At 45.7% G+C, this 21,907-nt stretch overlaps 1 protein-coding gene across 7 annotated transcripts in view; it reads right to left on the reverse strand.

Moving 5' to 3' along the window:
• EMID1 (EMI domain containing 1) overlaps positions 1-15,763 on the reverse strand; it is a 129,670-nt gene extending 113,907 nt beyond the window's left edge. For all 7 annotated transcript variants that reach the window (XM_044288640.1, XM_044288599.1, XM_044288592.1 and 4 more), the window contains exon 1: positions 15,201-15,763. In XM_044288640.1, coding sequence (XP_044144575.1) covers positions 15,201-15,358 — 158 coding nt within the window. In that variant the 5' untranslated portion in view covers positions 15,359-15,763. The remainder of the gene's footprint in view (positions 1-15,200) is intronic.
• Between the last annotated feature and the right edge of the window lie 6,144 nt (positions 15,764-21,907).

Below are 21,907 nucleotides of genomic sequence, written 5' to 3' on the forward strand. Positions count from 1 at the left end.
ACTTTTGTCAACACGCCACAGCTAACTGCACCACCACCTGATACGCAACGTGTTAGCAGGAGGCAACATTTCACTAACATGGTGGAACAGTACGTGTGCACACCCCTCCACGTACTGACTGATGGTTCGGCCCCATTCAACTTCTGGGTCTCTAAATTGTCCACGTGGCCAGAGCTAGCCTTTTATGCCTTGGAGGTGCTGGCCTGCCCGGCGGCCAGCGTTTTGTCTGAACGTGTATTCAGCACGGCAGGGGGCGTCATTACAGACAAACGCAGCCGCCTGTCTACAGCCAATGTGGACAAGCTGACGTTCATAAAAATGAACCAGGCATGGATCCCACAGGATCTGTCCGTCCCTTGTCCAGATTAGACATTAACTACCTCCCCTTAACCATATATTATTGGACTCCAGGGCACTTCCTCATTCAATCCTATTTTTATTTTCATTTTACCATTATATTGCGAGGCTACCCAAAGTTGAATGAACCTCTCCTGTGTCTGGGTGCCGGGGCCTAAATATATGCCAATGGACTGTTCCAATGTTGGGTGACGTGAAGCCTGATTCTCTGCTATGACATGCAGAATGATTCTCTGCTGACATGAAGCCAGATTGTCTGTTACGGGACCTCTCTCCTCTGCCTGTGTGCTGGGCCTAAATATATGCCAATGGACTGTTGCAGTGGTGGCTGACGTGAAGCCTCATTCTCTGCTATGACATGCAGACTAATTCTCTGCTGACATGAAGACAGATTCTCTGTTACGGGACCTCTCTCCTCTGCCTGTGTGTGTGCTGGGCCTAAATATATGCCAATGGACTGTTGCAGTGGTGGCTGACGTGAAGCCTCATTCTCTGCTATGACATGCAGACTGATTCTCTGCTGACATGAAGCCAGATTCTCTGTTACGAGACCTCCCTCCTCTGCCTGGGTGCTGGGCCTAAATATATGCCAATGGACTGTTGCAGTGGTGGCTGACGTGAAGCCTCATTCTCTGCTATGACATGCAGACTGATTCTCTGCTGACATGAAGCCAGATTCTCTGTTACGAGACCTCCCTCCTCTGCCTGGGTGCTGGGCCTAAATATATGCCAATGGACTGTTGCAGTGGTGGCTGACGTGAAGCCTCATTCTCTGCTATGACATGCAGACTAATTCTCTGCTGACATGAAGCCAGATTCTCTGTTACGGGACCTCTCTCCTCTGCCTGTGTGCTGGGCCTAAATATATGCCAATGGACTGTTGCAGTGGTGGCTGACGTGAAGCCTCATTCTCTGCTATGACATGCAGACTAATTCTCTGCTGACATGAAGCCAGATTGTCTGTTACGGGACCTCTCTCCTCTGCCTGTGGTGCTGGGCCTAAATATATGCCAATGGACTGTTGCAGTGGTGGCTGACGTGAAGCCTCATTCTCTGCTATGACATGCAGACTGATTCTCTGCTGACATGAAGCCAGATTCTCTGTTACGGGACCTCCCTCCTCTGCCTGTGTGTGTGCTGGGCCTAAATATATGCCAATGGACTGTTGCAGTGGTGGCTGACGTGAAGCCTCATTCTCTGCTATGACATGCAGACTAATTCTCTGCTGACATGAAGACAGATTGTCTGTTACGGGACCTCTCTCCTCTGCCTGTGTGTGTGCTGGGCCTAAATATATGCCAATGGACTGTTGCAGTGGTGGCTGACGTGAAGCCTCATTCTCTGCTATGACATGCAGACTGATTCTCTGCTGACATGAAGACAGATTCTCTGTTACGGGACCTCTCTCCTCTGCCTGTGTGTGTGCTGGGCCTAAATATATGCCAATGGACTGTTGCAGTGGTGGCTGACGTGAAGCCTCATTCTCTGCTATGACATGCAGACTAATTCTCTGCTGACATGAAGACAGATTCTCTGTTACGGGACCTCTCTCCTCTGCCTGTGTGTGTGCTGGGCCTAAATATATGCCAATGGACTGTTGCAGTGGTGGCTGACGTGAAGCCTCATTCTCTGCTATGACATGCAGACTGATTCTCTGCTGACATGAAGACAGATTCTCTGTTACGGGACCTCTCTCCTCTGCCTGTGTGTGTGCTGGGCCTAAATATATGCCAATGGACTGTTGCAGTGGTGGCTGACGTGAAGCCTCATTCTCTGCTATGACATGCAGACTTATTCTCTGCTGACATGAAGACAGATTCTCTGTTACGGGACCTCCCTCCTCTGCCTGGGTGCTGGGCCTAAATATATGCCAATGGACTGTTGCAGTGGTGGCTGACGTGAAGCCTCATTCTCTGCTATGACATGCAGACTGATTCTCTGCTGACATGAAGCCAGATTCTCTGTTACGGGACCTCTCTCCTCTGCCTGTGTGTGTGCTGGGCCTAAATATATGCCAATGGACTGTTGCAGTGGTGGCTGACGTGAAGCCTCATTCTCTGCTATGACATGCAGACTTATTCTCTGCTGACATGAAGACAGATTCTCTGTTACGGGACCTCCCTCCTCTGCCTGGGTGCTGGGCCTAAATATATGCCAATGGACTGTTGCAGTGGTGGCTGACGTGAAGCCTCATTCTCTGCTATGACATGCAGACTGATTCTCTGCTGACATGAAGCCAGGTTGTCTGTTACGGGACCTCTCTCCTCTGCCTGGGTGCCGGGGCCTAAATATCTGAGAATGGACTGTTCCAGTGGTGGGTGACGTGAAGCCTCATTCTCTGCTATGACATGCAGACTGATTCTCTGCTGACATGAAGACAGATTGTCTGTTACGGGACCTCTCTCCTCTGCCTGTGTGTGTGCTGGGCCTAAATATATGCCAATGGACTGTTGCAGTGGTGGCTGACGTGAAGCCTCATTCTCTGCTATGACATGCAGACTAATTCTCTGCTGACATGAAGACAGATTGTCTGTTACGGGACCTCTCTCCTCTGCCTGTGTGTGTGCTGGGCCTAAATATATGCCAATGGACTGTTGCAGTGGTGGCTGACGTGAAGCCTCATTCTCTGCTATGACATGCAGACTGATTCTCTGCTGACATGAAGCCAGATTGTCTGTTACGGGACCTCTCTCCTCTGCCTGTGTGTGTGCTGGGCCTAAATATATGCCAATGGACTGTTGCAGTGGTGGCTGACGTGAAGCCTCATTCTCTGCTATGACATGCAGACTAATTCTCTGCTGACATGAAGACAGATTCTCTGTTACGGGACCTCTCTCCTCTGCCTGTGTGTGTGCTGGGCCTAAATATATGCCAATGGACTGTTGCAGTGGTGGCTGACGTGAAGCCTCATTCTCTGCTATGACATGCAGACTGATTCTCTGCTGACATGAAGCCAGATTGCTCTGTTACGGGACCTCTCTCCTCTGCCTGTGTGTGTGCTGGGCCTAAATATATGCCAATGGACTGTTGCAGTGGTGGCTGACGTGAAGCCTCATTCTCTGCTATGACATGCAGACTGATTCTCTGCTGACATGAAGACAGATTCTCTGTTACGGGACCTCTCTCCTCTGCCTGTGTGTGTGCTGGGCCTAAATATATGCCAATGGACTGTTGCAGTGGTGGCTGACGTGAAGCCTTATTCTCTGCTATGACATGCAGACTAATTCTCTGCTGACATGAAGACAGATTCTCTGTTACGGGACCTCTCTCCTCTGCCTGTGTGTGTGCTGGGCCTAAATATATGCCAATGGACTGTTGCAGTGGTGGCTGACGTGAAGCCTCATTCTCTGCTATGACATGCAGACTGATTCTCTGCTGACATGAAGCCAGATTCTCTGTTACGAGACCTCCCTCCTCTGCCTGGGTGCTGGGCCTAAATATATGCCAATGGACTGTTGCAGTGGTGGCTGACGTGAAGCCTCATTCTCTGCTATGACATGCAGACTGATTCTCTGCTGACATGAAGCCAGATTCTCTGTTACGAGACCTCCCTCCTCTGCCTGGGTGCTAGGCCTAAATATCTGAGAATGGACTGTTGCAGTGGTGGCTGACGTGAAGCCAGATTCTCTGTTACGGGACCTCTCTCCTCTGCCTGGGTGCTGGGCCTAAATATATGCCAATGGACTGTTGCAGTGGTGGCTGACGTGAAGCCTCATTCTCTGCTATGACATGCAGACTAATTCTCTGCTGACATGAAGCCAGATTCTCTGTTACGGGACCTCTCTCCTCTGCCTGTGTGCTGGGCCTAAATATATGCCAATGGACTGTTGCAGTGGTGGCTGACGTGAAGCCTCATTCTCTGCTATGACATGCAGACTAATTCTCTGCTGACATGAAGCCAGATTGTCTGTTACGGGACCTCTCTCCTCTGCCTGTGTGCTGGGCCTAAATATATGCCAATGGACTGTTGCAGTGGTGGCTGACGTGAAGCCTCATTCTCTGCTATGACATGCAGACTAATTCTCTGCTGACATGAAGCCAGATTGTCTGTTACGGGACCTCCCTCCTCTGCCTGTGTGTGTGCTGGGCCTAAATATATGCCAATGGACTGTTGCAGTGGTGGCTGACGTGAAGCCTCATTCTCTGCTATGACATGCAGACTAATTCTCTGCTGACATGAAGACAGATTGTCTGTTACGGGACCTCTCTCCTCTGCCTGTGTGTGTGCTGGGCCTAAATATATGCCAATGGACTGTTGCAGTGGTGGCTGACGTGAAGCCTCATTCTCTGCTATGACATGCAGACTAATTCTCTGCTGACATGAAGACAGATTCTCTGTTACGGGACCTCTCTCCTCTGCCTGTGTGTGTGCTGGGCCTAAATATATGCCAATGGACTGTTGCAGTGGTGGCTGACGTGAAGCCTCATTCTCTGCTATGACATGCAGACTGATTCTCTGCTGACATGAAGACAGATTCTCTGTTACGGGACCTCTCTCCTCTGCCTGTGTGTGTGCTGGGCCTAAATATATGCCAATGGACTGTTGCAGTGGTGGCTGACGTGAAGCCTCATTCTCTGCTATGACATGCAGACTAATTCTCTGCTGACATGAAGACAGATTCTCTGTTACGGGACCTCTCTCCTCTGCCTGTGTGTGTGCTGGGCCTAAATATATGCCAATGGACTGTTGCAGTGGTGGCTGACGTGAAGCCTCATTCTCTGCTATGACATGCAGACTGATTCTCTGCTGACATGAAGCCAGATTCTCTGTTACGGGACCTCTCTCCTCTGCCTGTGTGTGTGCTGGGCCTAAATATATGCCAATGGACTGTTGCAGTGGTGGCTGACGTGAAGCCTCATTCTCTGCTATGACATGCAGACTGATTCTCTGCTGACATGAAGACAGATTCTCTGTTACGGGACCTCCCTCCTCTGCCTGGGTGCTGGGCCTAAATATATGCCAATGGACTGTTGCAGTGGTGGCTGACGTGAAGCCTCATTCTCTGCTATGACATGCAGACTGATTCTCTGCTGACATGAAGACAGATTCTCTGTTACGGGACCTCCCTCCTCTGCCTGGGTGCTGGGCCTAAATATATGCCAATGGACTGTTGCAGTGGTGGCTGACGTGAAGCCTCATTCTCTGCTATGACATGCAGACTAATTCTCTGCTGACATGAAGACAGATTCTCTGTTACGGGACCTCTCTCCTCTGCCTGTGTGTGTGCTGGGCCTAAATATATGCCAATGGACTGTTGCAGTGGTGGCTGACGTGAAGCCTCATTCTCTGCTATGACATGCAGACTGATTCTCTGCTGACATGAAGACAGATTCTCTGTTACGGGACCTCTCTCCTCTGCCTGTGTGTGTGCTGGGCCTAAATATATGCCAATGGACTGTTGCAGTGGTGGCTGACGTGAAGCCTCATTCTCTGCTATGACATGCAGACTGATTCTCTGCTGACATGAAGCCAGATTCTCTGTTACGGGACCTCTCTCCTCTGCCTGTGTGTGTGCTGGGCCTAAATATATGCCAATGGACTGTTGCAGTGGTGGCTGACGTGAAGCCTCATTCTCTGCTATGACATGCAGACTGATTCTCTGCTGACATGAAGACAGATTCTCTGTTACGGGACCTCCCTCCTCTGCCTGGGTGCTGGGCCTAAATATATGCCAATGGACTGTTGCAGTGGTGGCTGACGTGAAGCCTCATTCTCTGCTATGACATGCAGACTGATTCTCTGCTGACATGAAGACAGATTCTCTGTTACGGGACCTCCCTCCTCTGCCTGGGTGCTGGGCCTAAATATATGCCAATGGACTGTTGCAGTGGTGGCTGACGTGAAGCCTCATTCTCTGCTATGACATGCAGACTAATTCTCTGCTGACATGAAGACAGATTCTCTGTTACGGGACCTCTCTCCTCTGCCTGTGTGTGTGCTGGGCCTAAATATATGCCAATGGACTGTTGCAGTGGTGGCTGACGTGAAGCCTCATTCTCTGCTATGACATGCAGACTAATTCTCTGCTGACATGAAGACAGATTCTCTGTTACGGGACCTCTCTCCTCTGCCTGTGTGCTGGGCCTAAATATATGCCAATGGACTGTTGCAGTGGTGGCTGACGTGAAGCCTCATTCTCTGCTATGACATGCAGACTGATTCTCTGCTGACATGAAGACAGATTCTCTGTTACGGGACCTCCCTCCTCTGCCTGGGTGCTGGGCCTAAATATATGCCAATGGACTGTTGCAGTGGTGGCTGACGTGAAGCCTCATTCTCTGCTATGACATGCAGACTGATTCTCTGCTGACATGAAGACAGATTCTCTGTTACGGGACCTCTCTCCTCTGCCTGTGTGTGTGCTGGGCCTAAATATATGCCAATGGACTGTTGCAGTCGTGGCTGACGTGAAGCCTCATTCTCTGCTATGACATGCAGACTGATTCTCTGCTGACATGAAGACAGATTCTCTGTTACGGGACCTCTCTCCTCTGCCTGTGTGTGTGCTGGGCCTAAATATATGCCAATGGACTGTTGCAGTGGTGGCTGACGTGAAGCCTCATTCTCTGCTATGACATGCAGACTGATTCTCTGCTGACATGAAGACAGATTGTCTGTTACGGGACCTCTCTCCTCTGCCTGGGTGCTGGGCCTAAATATATGCCAATGGACTGTTGCAGTGGTGGCTGACGTGAAGCCTGATTCTCTGCTATGACATGCAGACTGATTCTCTGCTGACGTGAAGCCAGATCCTCTGTTACGGGACCTCCCTCCTCTGCCTGGGTGCTGGGCCTAAATATATGCCAATGGACTGTTGCAGTGGTGGCTGACGTGAAGCCTCATTCTCTGCTATGACATGCAGACTAATTCTCTGCTGACATGAAGACAGATTCTCTGTTACGGGACCTCTCTCCTCTGCCTGTGTGTGTGCTGGGCCTAAATATATGCCAATGGACTGTTGCAGTGGTGGCTGACGTGAAGCCTCATTCTCTGCTATGACATGCAGACTGATTCTCTGCTGACATGAAGCCAGATTCTCTGTTACGGGACCTCTCTCCTCTGCCTGTGTGTGTGCTGGGCCTAAATATATGCCAATGGACTGTTGCAGTGGTGGCTGACGTGAAGCCTCATTCTCTGCTATGACATGCAGACTAATTCTCTGCTGACATGAAGACAGATTCTCTGTTACGGGACCTCCCTCCTCTGCCTGGGTGTGTGCTGGGCCTAAATATATGCCAATGGACTGTTGCAGTGGTGGCTGACGTGAAGCCTCATTCTCTGCTATGACATGCAGCCAGATTGTCTGTTACGGGACCTCTCTCCTCTGCCTGTGTGTGTGCTGGGCCTAAATATATGCCAATGGACTGTTGCAGTGGTGGCTGACGTGAAGCCTCATTCTCTGCTATGACATGCAGACTGATTCTCTGCTGACATGAAGCCAGATTCTCTGTTACGGGACCTCCCTCCTCTTCCTGGGTGCTGGGCCTAAATATATGCCAATGGACTGTTGCAGTGGTGGCTGACGTGAAGCCAGATTCTCTGCTATGGGACCTCTCTCCAATTGATTTTGGTTAATTTTTATTTATTTAATTTTTATTTTAATTCATTTCCCTATCCACATTTGTTTGCAGGGGATTTACCTACATGTTGCTGCCTTTTGCAGCCCTCTAGCTCTTTCCTGGGCTGTTTTACAGCCTTTTTAGTGCCGAAAAGTTCGGGTCCTCATTGACTTCAATGGGGTTCGGGTTCGGGACGAAGTTCGGATCGGGTTCGGATCCCGAACCCGAACATTTCCGGGATGTTCGGCCGAACTTTTCGAACCCGAACATCCAGGTGTTCGCTCAACTCTAAACACGTGTTATGTACATGGACTATCTGCTGCAGAGACGGCAGTGTTATATGAAGAAAGGTTGAAGTTAATAAAGAAGTTATTTCAAGCATTTAGTGTGCTCTTTACACCTACTGTTTCCATAGAACAGCGCTAGAGGAATTACAGAGTAACAGACAGTCTGGCTAGACTAAAAAGTCAGAGATATCAGAATTCTTCCAATGCCACAGTGCAAAAGGCACTTCATAGTGTTGCGCCTGCCACAATGTGACTTTGGCAACAGAGCTAGACCTAAACAGCTGATCAGTAGTGGTGTGGAATGTTGGACCCTCATAGATCAACTAGTCCTGAGGCTGGAGAACTCCTTTAACCTGTCATTGTGTTTAGCCTATGCCAGATTCCTCAACAGGACATGATTGGTTGATTAATACTGTGATATGAACCAAGCCTACGGGAAGCTACCGCCCTGGCGGACTCATACTATTGTGTCTATCTTATTGGCTGCCATGTAATAATACTACATCTCTCCTGCAGCTGTCATTGCAGGAGAAATTTCTGATAAAATTTGATTTAAAAAAAACTCTTTGAGTCATAGCATTCAAGAAGCAATTGAATAAAATCCCAGAACATGACTTGATAACAAGATCCAGATTCTTCTTTGTGTGGTTTATAGCACTTATTTATGACATGAAACTTCATTTTCTGCATCCAGAGACTCCTTTATGGGCAGGAATTCTAGAAATAAGCATAGATTGCAAATGCACATTTTCATGCATACCACAATACTCATACACTACAGGCACTGTGAGTGCTCAGCTACTATTCAATTGCTCTAGGGAAGAGACGACCCTTTCATGGGGATGAGGGAGTGTCACAGGCAGATTGAGACTGCTCCGGGGGTAAACATAAAACTTTTCCCATAAACTACATGCCAGAGACCCCTGCAGATACAATATGTGTGTGTAATGTGTGTTCAGGGTGTGTGTAGGTGGAGGTGAGGTTGAGATCTTGAGCTGCGAAATAAAGCTATAAAGCAATGTATAAAATGATCACAAGGAACAAACAGAACAATTGTGGGTAATTTTCTACGTAAGAATAAAATATAAAAGTTGTTGCAGAGATATCTCCATCTCACAGATGCTGGATTTGTATGTAACTAATGAAGTCATCCATTACAGTACCTGTAGGGGCTGTCAATGTCCTTTCCAAAGATCCGAATGGCATATAAACTGTGCATAATTTTGTAGAAAAGCTCATTTCTGATATCTGGCCTTTATGAATGTGCCAAGGATCAGTTGACCATCATTTCCCAGCTAGTCATTTAAAGGGAACCTGTCAGTTGCACTATGCTGAACTCACTAAGGGCAGCATAGTCTAGTGACAGACCCACTGATTTCTGCACTCTTTGAGCTGACAGTCAGTCATGCATGCCAAACCTTGCAGTACGCGCCTGTGCTGTGAGGGAGATGAGTCACCCAAAATCGGGGTGACTGATTCCCTTTAAAGGGAACCTGATTACAGTGGTCTATCACTTTTGAGCTGACTGGTAGGTTTCTGTCCTTAATCACATAGTTAGGCTGGGTTCACACCTGAGCGTTTTACAGCGCGTTCCTACGCGCTGTAAAACGCTCAACACGGAGAAACCAATGCTTCCCTATGGGAATGGTTCTCACCTGGGCGTTTTACAGCGCGTACGATCGCGCTGTAAAACGCCCGACGCCCCAAGAAGTACATGAGCTTCTTTGGGGCGTCTTGTCGCGCGTTCCCGTACATAGACTTTCGGGAACGCGCGACAATGGGCGTTTGCTTGTCTCTGTATGGGCGATTGCAAACGCCGGTACAATCGCGCATACAGAGCGCTCCTTTCAGAACGCTCAGGTGTGAACCCAGCGTTATAGTCAGGAGGTGAAGGAGGGCAGCACAAGCGTGTCTCATTGAATTAATCTCCCTCCCCAGCTCAAAAGTGATAGACCACTGTAATCATGGTCCCTTTAAAGGGAATCAGTCACCCCTATTCTGGAGTATTATATACAGAAATACAAGACTAGTACTGCAGATAACGAGTGTGGATCACTATTCTTTATTTTTATTCTGCCCCCGGAGAAAAAAACTTCAGAATAAGGGTCCATTCACACGTCTGTAAGTGTTTTGCGGATCCACAAATCCCCAAAACACGGACACCGGCAATGTGCGTCACGACACTTAATAGAAAATCACAGGGAATGAGAGAAAAGAACGCAACCGGCACTGCTACATGCACCCATGCAGTCACTGGAGCACATAAACCACTTGGATCCCGAACCTTCACGGTGGTGCTCTGTCGGTGATATAGTAGTTATGATGATAGCAGAAGAAAAAAGCACCGCGGCACTCAGGAGGCTTGACAAAGCGCAACACAGCGCGAAACAGCTGTAGCCTGTTCACTCACCTGTGTCCTGTCCGCGTCCACGATGTGTATTTGAAAAATAAACTGCAAAAAGCAACTTTGTGACCAGTGGTGAGTGCCGCGGTGCTTTTTTCTTCTGCTATCACTTAATAGAAAATGTCTCTTCTTTTCCGCAATTGCGGACAAGAATAGGACATGTTCTATTTTTTGGGGGAACAGAATTGTGCACCCGGAAGTACGGATCCGCAATTCCGGATCCGGACAGCACATCGTGTGGCCCCATAGAAATGAATGGGTCCGCAATTCTGTTCTGAAAAAATGCGGAACAGAATTGCGGACGTGTGAATGAAGCCTAAAACTGTGCTTCTGCCCACAGTAGCAATACCACTTAGCTAGTTTCTGTCTGTCAGAATGAGGATCAATAAGGAGAAGCAATACTCACACAAAAATACTGAGTATTTCGAGAGAAGACTTTAGCCCAGCTTCAATGCCAAAAATCACTGGTGGCAGCACCATAACTGGTTCCTGTTGTTTTCAATTGGAGGCTGCACTGCTGTTCAGCCAACCGGGTTTTTTTGCCATAAATGCACCGAGGAAAGACACTTTTCTTCTTGGCGCAGTTGTGGCCATAAACAGCGGTCTGAAATACTACCGGAGGCAGTTCCTGCGATCAAAAAACTCAAACTCTGTCTGAATGGCCCCAAAATGTTCACGGCCCCGCTTTGCCAGGTGACCACAAGCGCTGCTCAACTCACATCCCTGGTCTTATATGGTGGCCTGAACCCTCTACTCCTCTTCTTCCCCAGGGCCCGACTCCCTTAGGTATAAACCACAGTCAAACTGGTTAGTTGGAACAGTGGTTCCACACCCACTGCCTGTGACAACTGATTTTTTTCCCTGCCTGGGACATGAAGAGAAGAACACGGTAAGTAGTGACTCAGATACTGCAGGTGTGTTTGTCCTTTGACAGTAAAGGTGGTCCGCTAAAAATCTCCCAAGGGTAGGGTGTCTAAGCGATAGGTGTATCAAGGTTGCTAGTCAGTGCATTATATGTGCTGTTCTCTTTGGCTGTGTACCAACCTCTGCCCATTTACCGATACTGACCCTCCGCTGCCTGACCTGACTACTGCCTGTTTACTGTATTGGTCTGCTTTCTGCCCTGATCTTGGACTTGTTTCACGGATGCACATGTACTCTTCCTGCCCTACCCTCTACCTGTTTATTGACTATTGCCTGTTCCTTTGGTGCTTTGCCCTGGTGTCTCTGACTACGGTAGGTCAGCTGCCAACCACACAGGGTCTATTCCAAGAGGTAGTAGGCCTGGTGGCTCCCCTGCACAGGGCTTAAAGTGTGAAAACAAGGGGACATTTTACTCTAACTAGTAAAAGCAGTGACTCAGATACTGCAGGTGTGTTTGTCCTTTGATATTAATGGGAACCCACCAAAATTCTCCCGATATTCCAGCTTCTTGGACTCTAGTGAGTGTGACATTGACAAGTAAAGAAGTAGTAGGGAATTTCAGGATTATCATTTAAGATGGCCATACAGATTGGCCAGAAGTAGGTTGATGTTGAAAAACCATTTAGTGAGCGATCATCTGGTGAATGACTGTTTCGCAGACACGGTCATACACAGTTTTAGTCCATATTGGCTTTTTAAAAGTTGTTTCAAGTAGCCATACATGTACAATGACGCTGGGCAAGGGATGAATGATCTTTCTGGAATTGTTCTTCAATTATCTTTATTTTGAAATGAAAATTTCAAAAATGGTCAATTTCTTTTCTGATGAAGATGGTCTGATATCAGTCAGCTAAAATATGTGTAATGTAAGTCCATGGCAATCCATTCTGTATTAGGGATCTGGGTAATATATATCACAAATACAGTCATGTGCATGGGGCCTTGTGTAATGCATCAAGTGTACAGACAATTCCTTTTTCCTTATATACTTTTGGTATGTATTTTGTAAAATCAATTTAAAGGGAGAGATCCCTTGATAGATCCCATTCATTTTGATGGGTCAAACTATGTAAATGTTTCCCTAAGGGTATGGCCACATGGTCAGGTTTCCTGATGCAGTTTCGGGAGCCAGAATCAGGAGCCGATAAAATATAAAGGACAGATATGACTCTGTGTAAAATCAAAATCATATGGTGCAACACTATAGGGCCATGTGCATGGTATACATATGTGAATTTGCTCAACTGATCAACATGTGAGAAAGGGAAGAACACTTTTCTCTGAGCTGCGTTCCTGAAGCTATCAGCAGATAGCGAGAGCATAAAGGGGGTTGAAGAGCATCAGAAGAGCACTTCTCCTCCCTCTGTTTACAAAATTCAAGTGCAATATTGTCCTGACAGTACTAGGAATGCTGCTCTGGAGAGTTTGTGCTCTCCATGGCTGCTTCCTCTGTTTCTTCCTATATGTATAAAATGATCTATGGTGGACCTCCAATTTTTACAGTAGCACTATCCCTTTACATAGACACAGCAGCAAGGTGATATGATGGGTATACGCGCAATGAATACAGTGCTCCCCCAAGATACAATGGCCTCAGGATACAATATTTCCAACATACAGTGGTCTTTTCTGAACCAGACTCCACATACAATGCCTCAGACTCAGATCCAACTAATCAAAGACACTTCTCAGGTAAAATAGCCATATTAGTTTCTAGTTAGCAGCTATTCCTGACTGTTATATGTAAGCACTTGTTTTATCTGTCTTAGTTATCTGCTTATTTTTCTTTAATCTTCATTTTCTCTTATCTTGGATGACATTGGAACCGATTACTCAACTTACAATGGTTTCAACATACAGTGGTTGTCTGGAACCAATTATTGTAAGTTGAGGGACCACTGTATGTTATAATATCAAAAGGACAGTAATTATATATATATATATATATATATATATATACAGTATATATATATATATATATGTGAAACTCGAAAAATTTGAATATCGTGCAAAAGTCCATTTATTTCAGTAATGCAAATTAAAAGGAATTGCATTAATGCAGCTTAAAATTTGAATTTTGTGAAAAGGTTCAATGTTCTAGGCTCAAAGTGTCACATTCTAGTCAGCTAATTAATCCATACCCCTGAGCAAAGGGTACCTGAGATTGTGTCTTTGGGGTTTCATAAGCTGTAAGCCATAATCATCCAAATTATAACAAATGAAGGCTAGAAATATCTCGCTTTGCATGCACTGAGTCCATCTCATATGTTAGTTTCACCTTTTAAGTTGCATTACTGAAATAAATGAACTTTGCACAATATTCAAATTTTTCGAGTTTCACCTGTATATATCAGTTGTCATTAAACATGACAGAGATCTGACAAAAAGTAAAATTAGGGATAATAAATCACTGGGTAGCAATTTCTGACGAGGAAGGAAGGCTGGTACATCCCGCTGGTCATAAAACTGGTGCAACTGCAGTAATAAAACAAGGTCGGTGTAATTGACTCCAATTGTACTGTTGAATTAAAACGATGGCCAAAATCTAGAAAAGATGGACTCTAAAAAGCAGAAATTCTGCATCATGGGTGGAGATTTGATGGCGTCATGGGTGAAGTGGATAGATTTACATGTTACCATAAGGGTATGTACTAAGACTCTGTAATAAGTTCTGTGTCTTCAATGGAAATGGCAAATAAATACACAATGACGAATGCTGGAAATGCAGTACAATACTCGCTGAGGGGCCTGTCCTGCTGACAATTTGTTTATCTCTGCTTTTCCTCTGTTGATTTTTCCCATATAAATTGTTAGTGTTCCCTTTCCAGCATCCTTAGGTCACGATCACTCCGCCAGCAATCTCTGTCTAAAGACTGCCCACAGGCAATAACATTCCCGTAAAACTGAAGTGCAAGGGTAAGTTTCCGCTGTAAGACATACCGGGTCATTTCACAAATTACACCCTATTAAAGTGGATTGTAAATAGCATAATGGGCAATTCTCTAAAAAGTTGCTGACTGGTCAACCCTGAATGACCCTTAGGAATCATCACAGCTGGCACATAACAGACACAAGGAGCTTCATCTGCAGCTGAACTAACCACCATGACATTGGCCAACTCGTCTCGCCTTCTGGGAATTGAAAAGCAAAGTGCGATCACTTTGGCAGTGAAAGGGTTACTCCGACAGAGCCCGTCAGCTAGCAGAGACCCTTTATTGTCTGTGCATATAGCAATTCCTTAATCCTAAAATAACCCTTAAAAATAGCTGCATCTGTTAAACTCCCAGGCAGCCAGAGGGGCGGACAAGCAGAAACACATTTTTATCATAGCAAGACAGAAAAAAAAATGAAATGAAAACCATCACATCAATGAGATGCCACAGAATATCTGTCTAGTCCATGATTTGTATCTATAGGCCGCTCTTAGATTGCAAGCTCTTGTGACGGACTAAATTTTCTAATCTCATGTAAAAAACGGAAGTGGGATTTGGTTATTTAGGGAACAGCTGTACTGTCTGACACCCTGGAAGAGACCCCTGAAATATCCACCCTCTAGACGAGCATACATGAATAAAAAAAAAGAGATAAGTCACAACTTTCTGTGTCCTGAATATTTGATTATTTTAAATGCAATAGTAGTATACACCAATTTCAACATTTTTGGTTACCTTTTAAGGCTTGTGAGGGACTCCCTGGTTTTGACTTGCAATGCCGGAGAATATCGGTACTGAGCACCGGATGTCCACGTGCAACAACCACTGTCCAACAGGGCGCCGAGGCAAAACAGAACATGCCAACAGGAACAGCGGGGCACTGACAAATGCATGATTCAGTCACTCGGGGAATCACACGCTGTTGTCCACAGAGCCAGATTTGCCAATATAAAAATACTTCTGATTGAAAAGTTACCTATGGATGAATACTTCCTACATACAGGTAACAGGTAGCATGTGTCCTAATGCTTTGTTAGGAAATTGTCTGGTGATCCTCGATAAACCCACCTCAAAGTCACTAAGGACAAATCCGGGCTTCAGACAGCCCCTAAGTGAGAAGTCTCACCCCCCGCCCTTACCTCCTGCCTTTCATAGAATGTGCCCCCCACACTGCAGGGAGAAGAGAGAAAAAATTCTGTGCAGACTCTTACTTTCCATGAACCGGCTTAGAAATCCCAAACAATTGAGTTTTTAAATCACTGGGATAGCATCTCCCCCTCCCTTCTTCACAAACTCTCCTCCTTCCTTACCTACCCACTCTTCCTTCCCCTCCTCTGTTCACTTCCTAGCTGCTGCACTTTATCTTCCTCCCTCTTTCTTTTGCTCTATTTCTCCTTCAGTCTCCTACCCGCTCTCCTTTCCTCCACCCCCTGCACTTTTTTATTCCTCTCTCAGACATGGAGACAATTCGTGTCTTTTGTGTGCTGTTTTAAAATTCACAGAATCAGCTTGTCTCTCTCCGTCCTATTTCTCCTCCTCATTATTATCCCTCAATTTCTCCATCTCACTTTCTTCTGCTTTACCCGGCTCACCCCATGGTATATTTAACCCTAGGCCCTGGAATCAGATTGTTCACACACCAGGTCCATGCACTATGGAGGAAACTGTGATTTTAATCAATACTCAAGTCCTAACATAAAATATTCAACCCTAAGAAGAAGGCTCCATAGCTCAGACGCAGGAACAGAGGTTCAAACATACAAAAAAGACAGTTAATCCTAAAGTAAGCATTCACGTTCAGTGTACACATGTTATATACAGTTTACATCCATTTCATCTCTTGTGGATTTAGATCACCCGGGGGATATTGTATAAAACATCAGAACTAGCTGCTGTAAGTGCAGCAGAAAAATGCTTAAAAAGAAAAACGACACATATATAGTGATATAGTCTATAAAACAAGTGTGACTAAAGTGTTTTACCATACATTACATATTTTTTTCCTGATCATCGCCCTTCACCCAACAAAAAACTTGTTTGTTGGTCGATCACATCTTTTATATGTAACTAAAAATCATCCTGTAAACAAGGGATATGCTGAGGATAAATGAAACCTGTATGGAGATGAATGATCTCTGAAAAAGACAGTCCAGCTTACCTGTTCCCGTTCTCAGGATGCACAGAGGTGCGATGCAAATGTATAGGGAAACTGGTTTTATGATTTTTTTTTTTTGTAATGTACTTTATTGTAAACTTTATTGTAAACTTGTATTAAAGTCAGCAACTAAAGTGTCTCATTAGCAATTTTTTAACTGAGCCTTGTTAATGAAATTCTGTCTTCAGCACATGCTACATACTGATAAGTGTAATACAGAAGCAGGCTTCTCAGTCTGCCTCTTCTCTTCCTGCCAGCTGCCTCTCAACATCTGATTCATATACACTCACCTAAAGAATTATTAGGAACACCTGTTCTATTTCTCATTAATGCGATTATCTAGTCAACCAATCACATGGCAGTTGCTTCGATGCATGTAGGGTTGTGGTCCTGGTCAAGACAATCTCCTGAACTCCAAACTGAATGTCAGAATGGGAAAGAAAGGTGATTTAAGCAATTTTGAGCGTGGCATGGTTGTTGGTGCCAGACGGGCCGGTCTGAGTATTTCACAATCTGCTCAGTTACTGGGATTTTCACGCACAACCATTTCTAAGGTTTACAAAGAATGGTGTGAAAAGGGAAAAACATCCAGTATGCGTCAGTCCTGTGGGCGAAAATGCCTTGTTGATGCTAGAGGTCAGAGGAGAATGGGCCGACTGATTCAAGCTGATAGAAGAGCAACGTTGACTGAAATAACCACTCGTTACAACCGAGGTAAGCAGCAAAGCATTTGTGAAGCCACAACACGCACAACCTTGAGGCGGATGGGCTACAACAGCAGAAGACCCCATCGGGTACCACTCATCTCCACTACAAATAGGAAAAAGAGGCTACAATTTGCACAAGCTCACCAAAATTGGACTGTTGAAGACTGGAAAAATTGTTTCTTGAACATGACAATAAGTTCACTGTACTAAAATTGTCCCCACAGTCCCCAGATCTCAACCCAATAGATTATCTTTGGGATGTGGTGGAACGGGAGCTTCGTGCCCTGGATGTGCATCCCTCAAATCTCCATCAACTGCAAGATGCTATCCTATCAATATGGGCCAACATTTCTAAAGAATGCTATCAGCACCTTGTTGAATCAATGCCACGTAGAATTAAGGCAGTTCTGAAGGCAAAAAGGGGTCCAACACCGTATTAGTATGGTGTTCCTAATAATTCTTTAGGTGAGTGTATATATATATATATATATATATATATATATACTCTTTCTGTATAAGATATATGTCTTCCACCTGTGTCCCTGTGCTTACTGTCAGGGTTGATCACTAACAATCCTGGTCTCCTCTACCTTTCCAGCGCTACCTTCCCAGCGCTCACTAATTAATCGCCAGGACATGCAGGAAAGGTAGAAGGGAACGGGGCTGTCAGCGATCACTGTTAAAAGTAAGTGTTAGACAGTGGCAGAAGGATTTGGCTTTTTTTGCAGAAAAACTAAGTCTTCTGCCTGTATCCCTGTGTCTAGCAATTACAGGGAGTGCAGAATTATTAGGCAAATGAGTATTTTGACCACATCATCCTCTTTATGCATGTTGTCTTACTCCAAGTTGTATAGGCTCGAAAGCCTACTACCAATTAAGCATATTAGGTGATGTGCAGCTCTGTAATGAGAAGGGGTGTGGTCTAATGACATCAACACCCTATATCAGGTGTGCATAATTATTAGGCAACTTCCTTTCCTTTGGCAAAATGGGTCAAAAGAAGGACTTGACAGGCTCAGAAAAGTCAAAAATAGTGAGATATCTTGCAGAGGGATGCAGCACTCTTAAAATTGCAAAGCTTCTGAAGCGTGATCATCGAACAATCAAGCGTTTTATTCAAAATAGTCAACAGGGTCGCAAGAAGCGTGTGGAAAAACCAAGGCGCAAAATAACTGCCCATGAACTGAGAAAAGTCAAGCGTGCAGCTGCCAAGATGCCACTTGCCACCAGTTTGGCCATATTTCAGAGCTGCAACATCACTGGAGTGCCCAAAAGCACAAGGTGTGCAATACTCAGAGACATGGCCAAGGTAAGAAAGGCTGAAAGACGACCACCACTGAACAAGACACACAAGCTGAAACGTCAAGACTGGGCCAAGAAATATCTCAAGACTGATTTTTCTAAGGTTTTATGGACTGATGAAATGAGAGTGAGTCTTGATGGGCCAGATGGATGGGCCCGTGGCTGAATTGGTAAAGGGCAGAGAGCTCCAGTCCGACTCAGACGCCAGCAAGGTGGAGGTGGAGTACTGATTTGGGCTGGTATCATCAAAGATGAGCTTGTGGGGCCTTTTCGGGTTGAGGATGGAGTCAAGCTCAACTCCCAGTCCTACTGCCAGTTTCTGGAAGACACCTTCTTCAAGCAGTGGTACAGGAAGAAGTCTGCATCCTTCAAGAAAAACATGATTTTCATGCAGGACAATGCTCCATCACACGCGTCCAAGTACTCCACAGCGTGGCTGGCAAGAAAGGGTATAAAAGAAGAAAATCTAATGACATGGCCTCCTTGTTCACCTGATCTGAACCCCATTGAGAACCTGTGGTCCATCATCAAATGTGAGATTTACAAGGAGGGAAAACAGTACACCTCTCTGAAAAGTGTCTGGGAGGCTGTGGTTGCTGCTGCACGCAATGTTGATGGTGAACAGATCAAAACACTGACAGAATCCATGGATGGCAGGCTTTTGAGTGTCCTTGCAAAGAAAGGTGGCTATATTGGTCACTGATTTGTTTTTGTTTTGTTTTTGAATGTCAGAAATGTATATTTGTGAATGTTGAGATGTTATATTGGTTTCACTGGTAAAAATAAATAATTGAAATGGGTATATATTTGTTTTTTGTTAAGTTGCCTAATAATTATGCACAGTAATAGTCACCTGCACACACAGATATCCCCCTAAAATAGCTAAAACTAAAAACAAACTAAAAACTACTTCCAAAAATATTCAGCTTTGATATTAATGAGTTTTTTGGGTTCATTGAGAACATGGTTGTTGTTCAATAATAAAATTAATCCTCAAAAATACAACTTGCCTAATAATTCTGCACTCCCTGTACTGTCAGCATTGACTGCTGACAGCCCCGCTCCCCTCTACCGTCCCGGCACATCCCAGCGGCTAGTTAGTTAGTGAGCACCAGGAAGATAGCAGAGCTGTCAGCGATTAGCCCTGACTGTAACACACAGGGAGACAGGTCGAAGGTATATTTTTCCATTATAAAGCCAGTCTGATGTAGGGTGGCAGTGCATTGGCCGGGTTTTGGGGTGGTCCCCCAGGCACTGTAAATATGTCACCACATGTTGCTGCTCTCCAGAAGGGATGATAAGGCATGATGCACCCCAATAGGAAATAAGGCCAGAGAGTCAAGGTTTTCAGTAAACCAGTGTTCTTATTTACTGGGGGAACTCAAGTGCAAAATAATACAGGAAAGGCATTAATCTGGCTTCTCCAGGCTCCTCTCTGGCCGAAGAAGGTTCTGTAGTGAGGAAAGGCCTGAGCTAGCTGTGCCCCTCTTTCTCTCTCTGTCAAAAGGCTGGTACTCTGGCCAAAGGTCTGGTGGCCGTGAGCATGGGAGGACTGGCCACAGACTCTACAGGGAAATTTCCTGGTCGGCCAATGCCCAGCGGGCTGCCCAAGCCCTCCTCATGGCCGCCAGCCAGATACATAAAGATCTGATGCTTTTAGCGTTAATTAATGTAGGAGCATCAGGCACTTATGCACCTGACATGCGGTCGAAGGTGCCCTCATGAATTCAACTGTATTGCCTTACTCTGGACAATGATACAGTTTCAAACTGGGGTGTAACTTGACCAGCATGCACTTTCTCTAATACTGGTGTCTTCATATGTGACACAAGGGTCTTTGGGCCCCTTCAGGCTCCTGGGCCCGATAGCAACTGCTACTGTACCTCTGTACCCCTTATAGCTACGCCTCTGGATACAGTCCTAGGAAACCATAGGTGTCATACATGACGTTTCTACGCCTCTGGATACAGTCCTAGGAAACCATAGGTGTCATACATGACGTTTCAGGGCGATAGGGGAACTTTTTGGTTTGGGTTGAATTTATTCTGACAGAATTGAATATGATGGCTGAATCAATGAAATCAGCAACCCTCGCAGTAGCGCCGCTGCATTCTCTCTGCTCACCAAGCACAGCCCAGTACATTGTATAGCGGCTGTGCTTGGTATCGCAGCTCAGCCTCATTCACTTCAATGTGACTGAGCTGCGGCTAGGCTATGTGACTGGTGAACATGACATCAAATGGCCTAGGCTTCTTCCTCCCTACAAGGTTAGCAATCTGGTCCAGGCAGCATGATGTAGTGATGTCACTGCATAGCCTGTGCCAAGATCCTGACATCTTCTGTATGGACCAACATCCTGTAGGCCACAGGACAAAAGTGATCTGCAGCCTGTAAGACAGGTAACGATAAGGCAGGAGCCTGTGGATCTGATATAGTTGAGAGGGGTGCTTTCCCAGCCCAATATGCCCAGGCTGTTGTCCCCCTGCACTTCACTAACCACACCTCTGGGCTGTTAATGCAAATTCCTGTCTCTCTTTCGTAAATATAAAGTAGTGGATTGCTATCTTTATACAACGTAATGGCATCAGCTCTGTTTAATGCCCATCTAGGGCATTGTTCAAGTCTATTTGCTATGTTGTTTGCTTCCCACTTGAAACCCGCAACATCAGAACAATTTCTCCTGGAACGTATCATCTCACCTATCAATATTTTTTTTAAATATGTGTTGGGGATGTCAATATGTTGCAAATAAGATGGTGTTTCCTGCCATATCCTTCTGGAATGTATTGGTGACTACTTGCCCAGTAGACACATTATCCCATAAAAAGTATTACTGTGCATTAAATAAGTCAAAATAAAGGGGTTTTTCCAGCCTGTATATATTGATAACCTTTCTTCAGGATAGGTCAACAATACAAGATTGGGGTCTGACACCCGTACACTACATATTCCTCCCTGGTAGCGCCCTCTACTGTTTGTCCTGCGGCCGAAATTCTGGTCCGGGTTCTCCTGGACTCAGTGGTGGACTAGAGATGTTCAGTAGCTTCCCTGTTTTCTTCCTTCTCCTTCCACCGAAGTGATATCACAGTGAAGCAGGTAAAGTGGCCCAGACACTCCTTCCTTCCATTTCATCCTTCTCCCTTCCTTCCCCTCTCTTTTTCTTTTTCTCTCTCTCTATTTGTTATTTCATACTTTCCTTCTCTCTAAACAGTGAAAATAGAGGAACAAGGGGCTGGGCCAAGGCGGGCTGGCATAGTTATGCTATAATTTATGCAAGT

The sequence above is a fragment of the Bufo gargarizans genome, chromosome 1 (assembly GCF_014858855.1).
Source record: "Bufo gargarizans isolate SCDJY-AF-19 chromosome 1, ASM1485885v1, whole genome shotgun sequence".
NCBI lineage: Eukaryota > Metazoa > Chordata > Amphibia > Anura > Bufonidae > Bufo > Bufo gargarizans.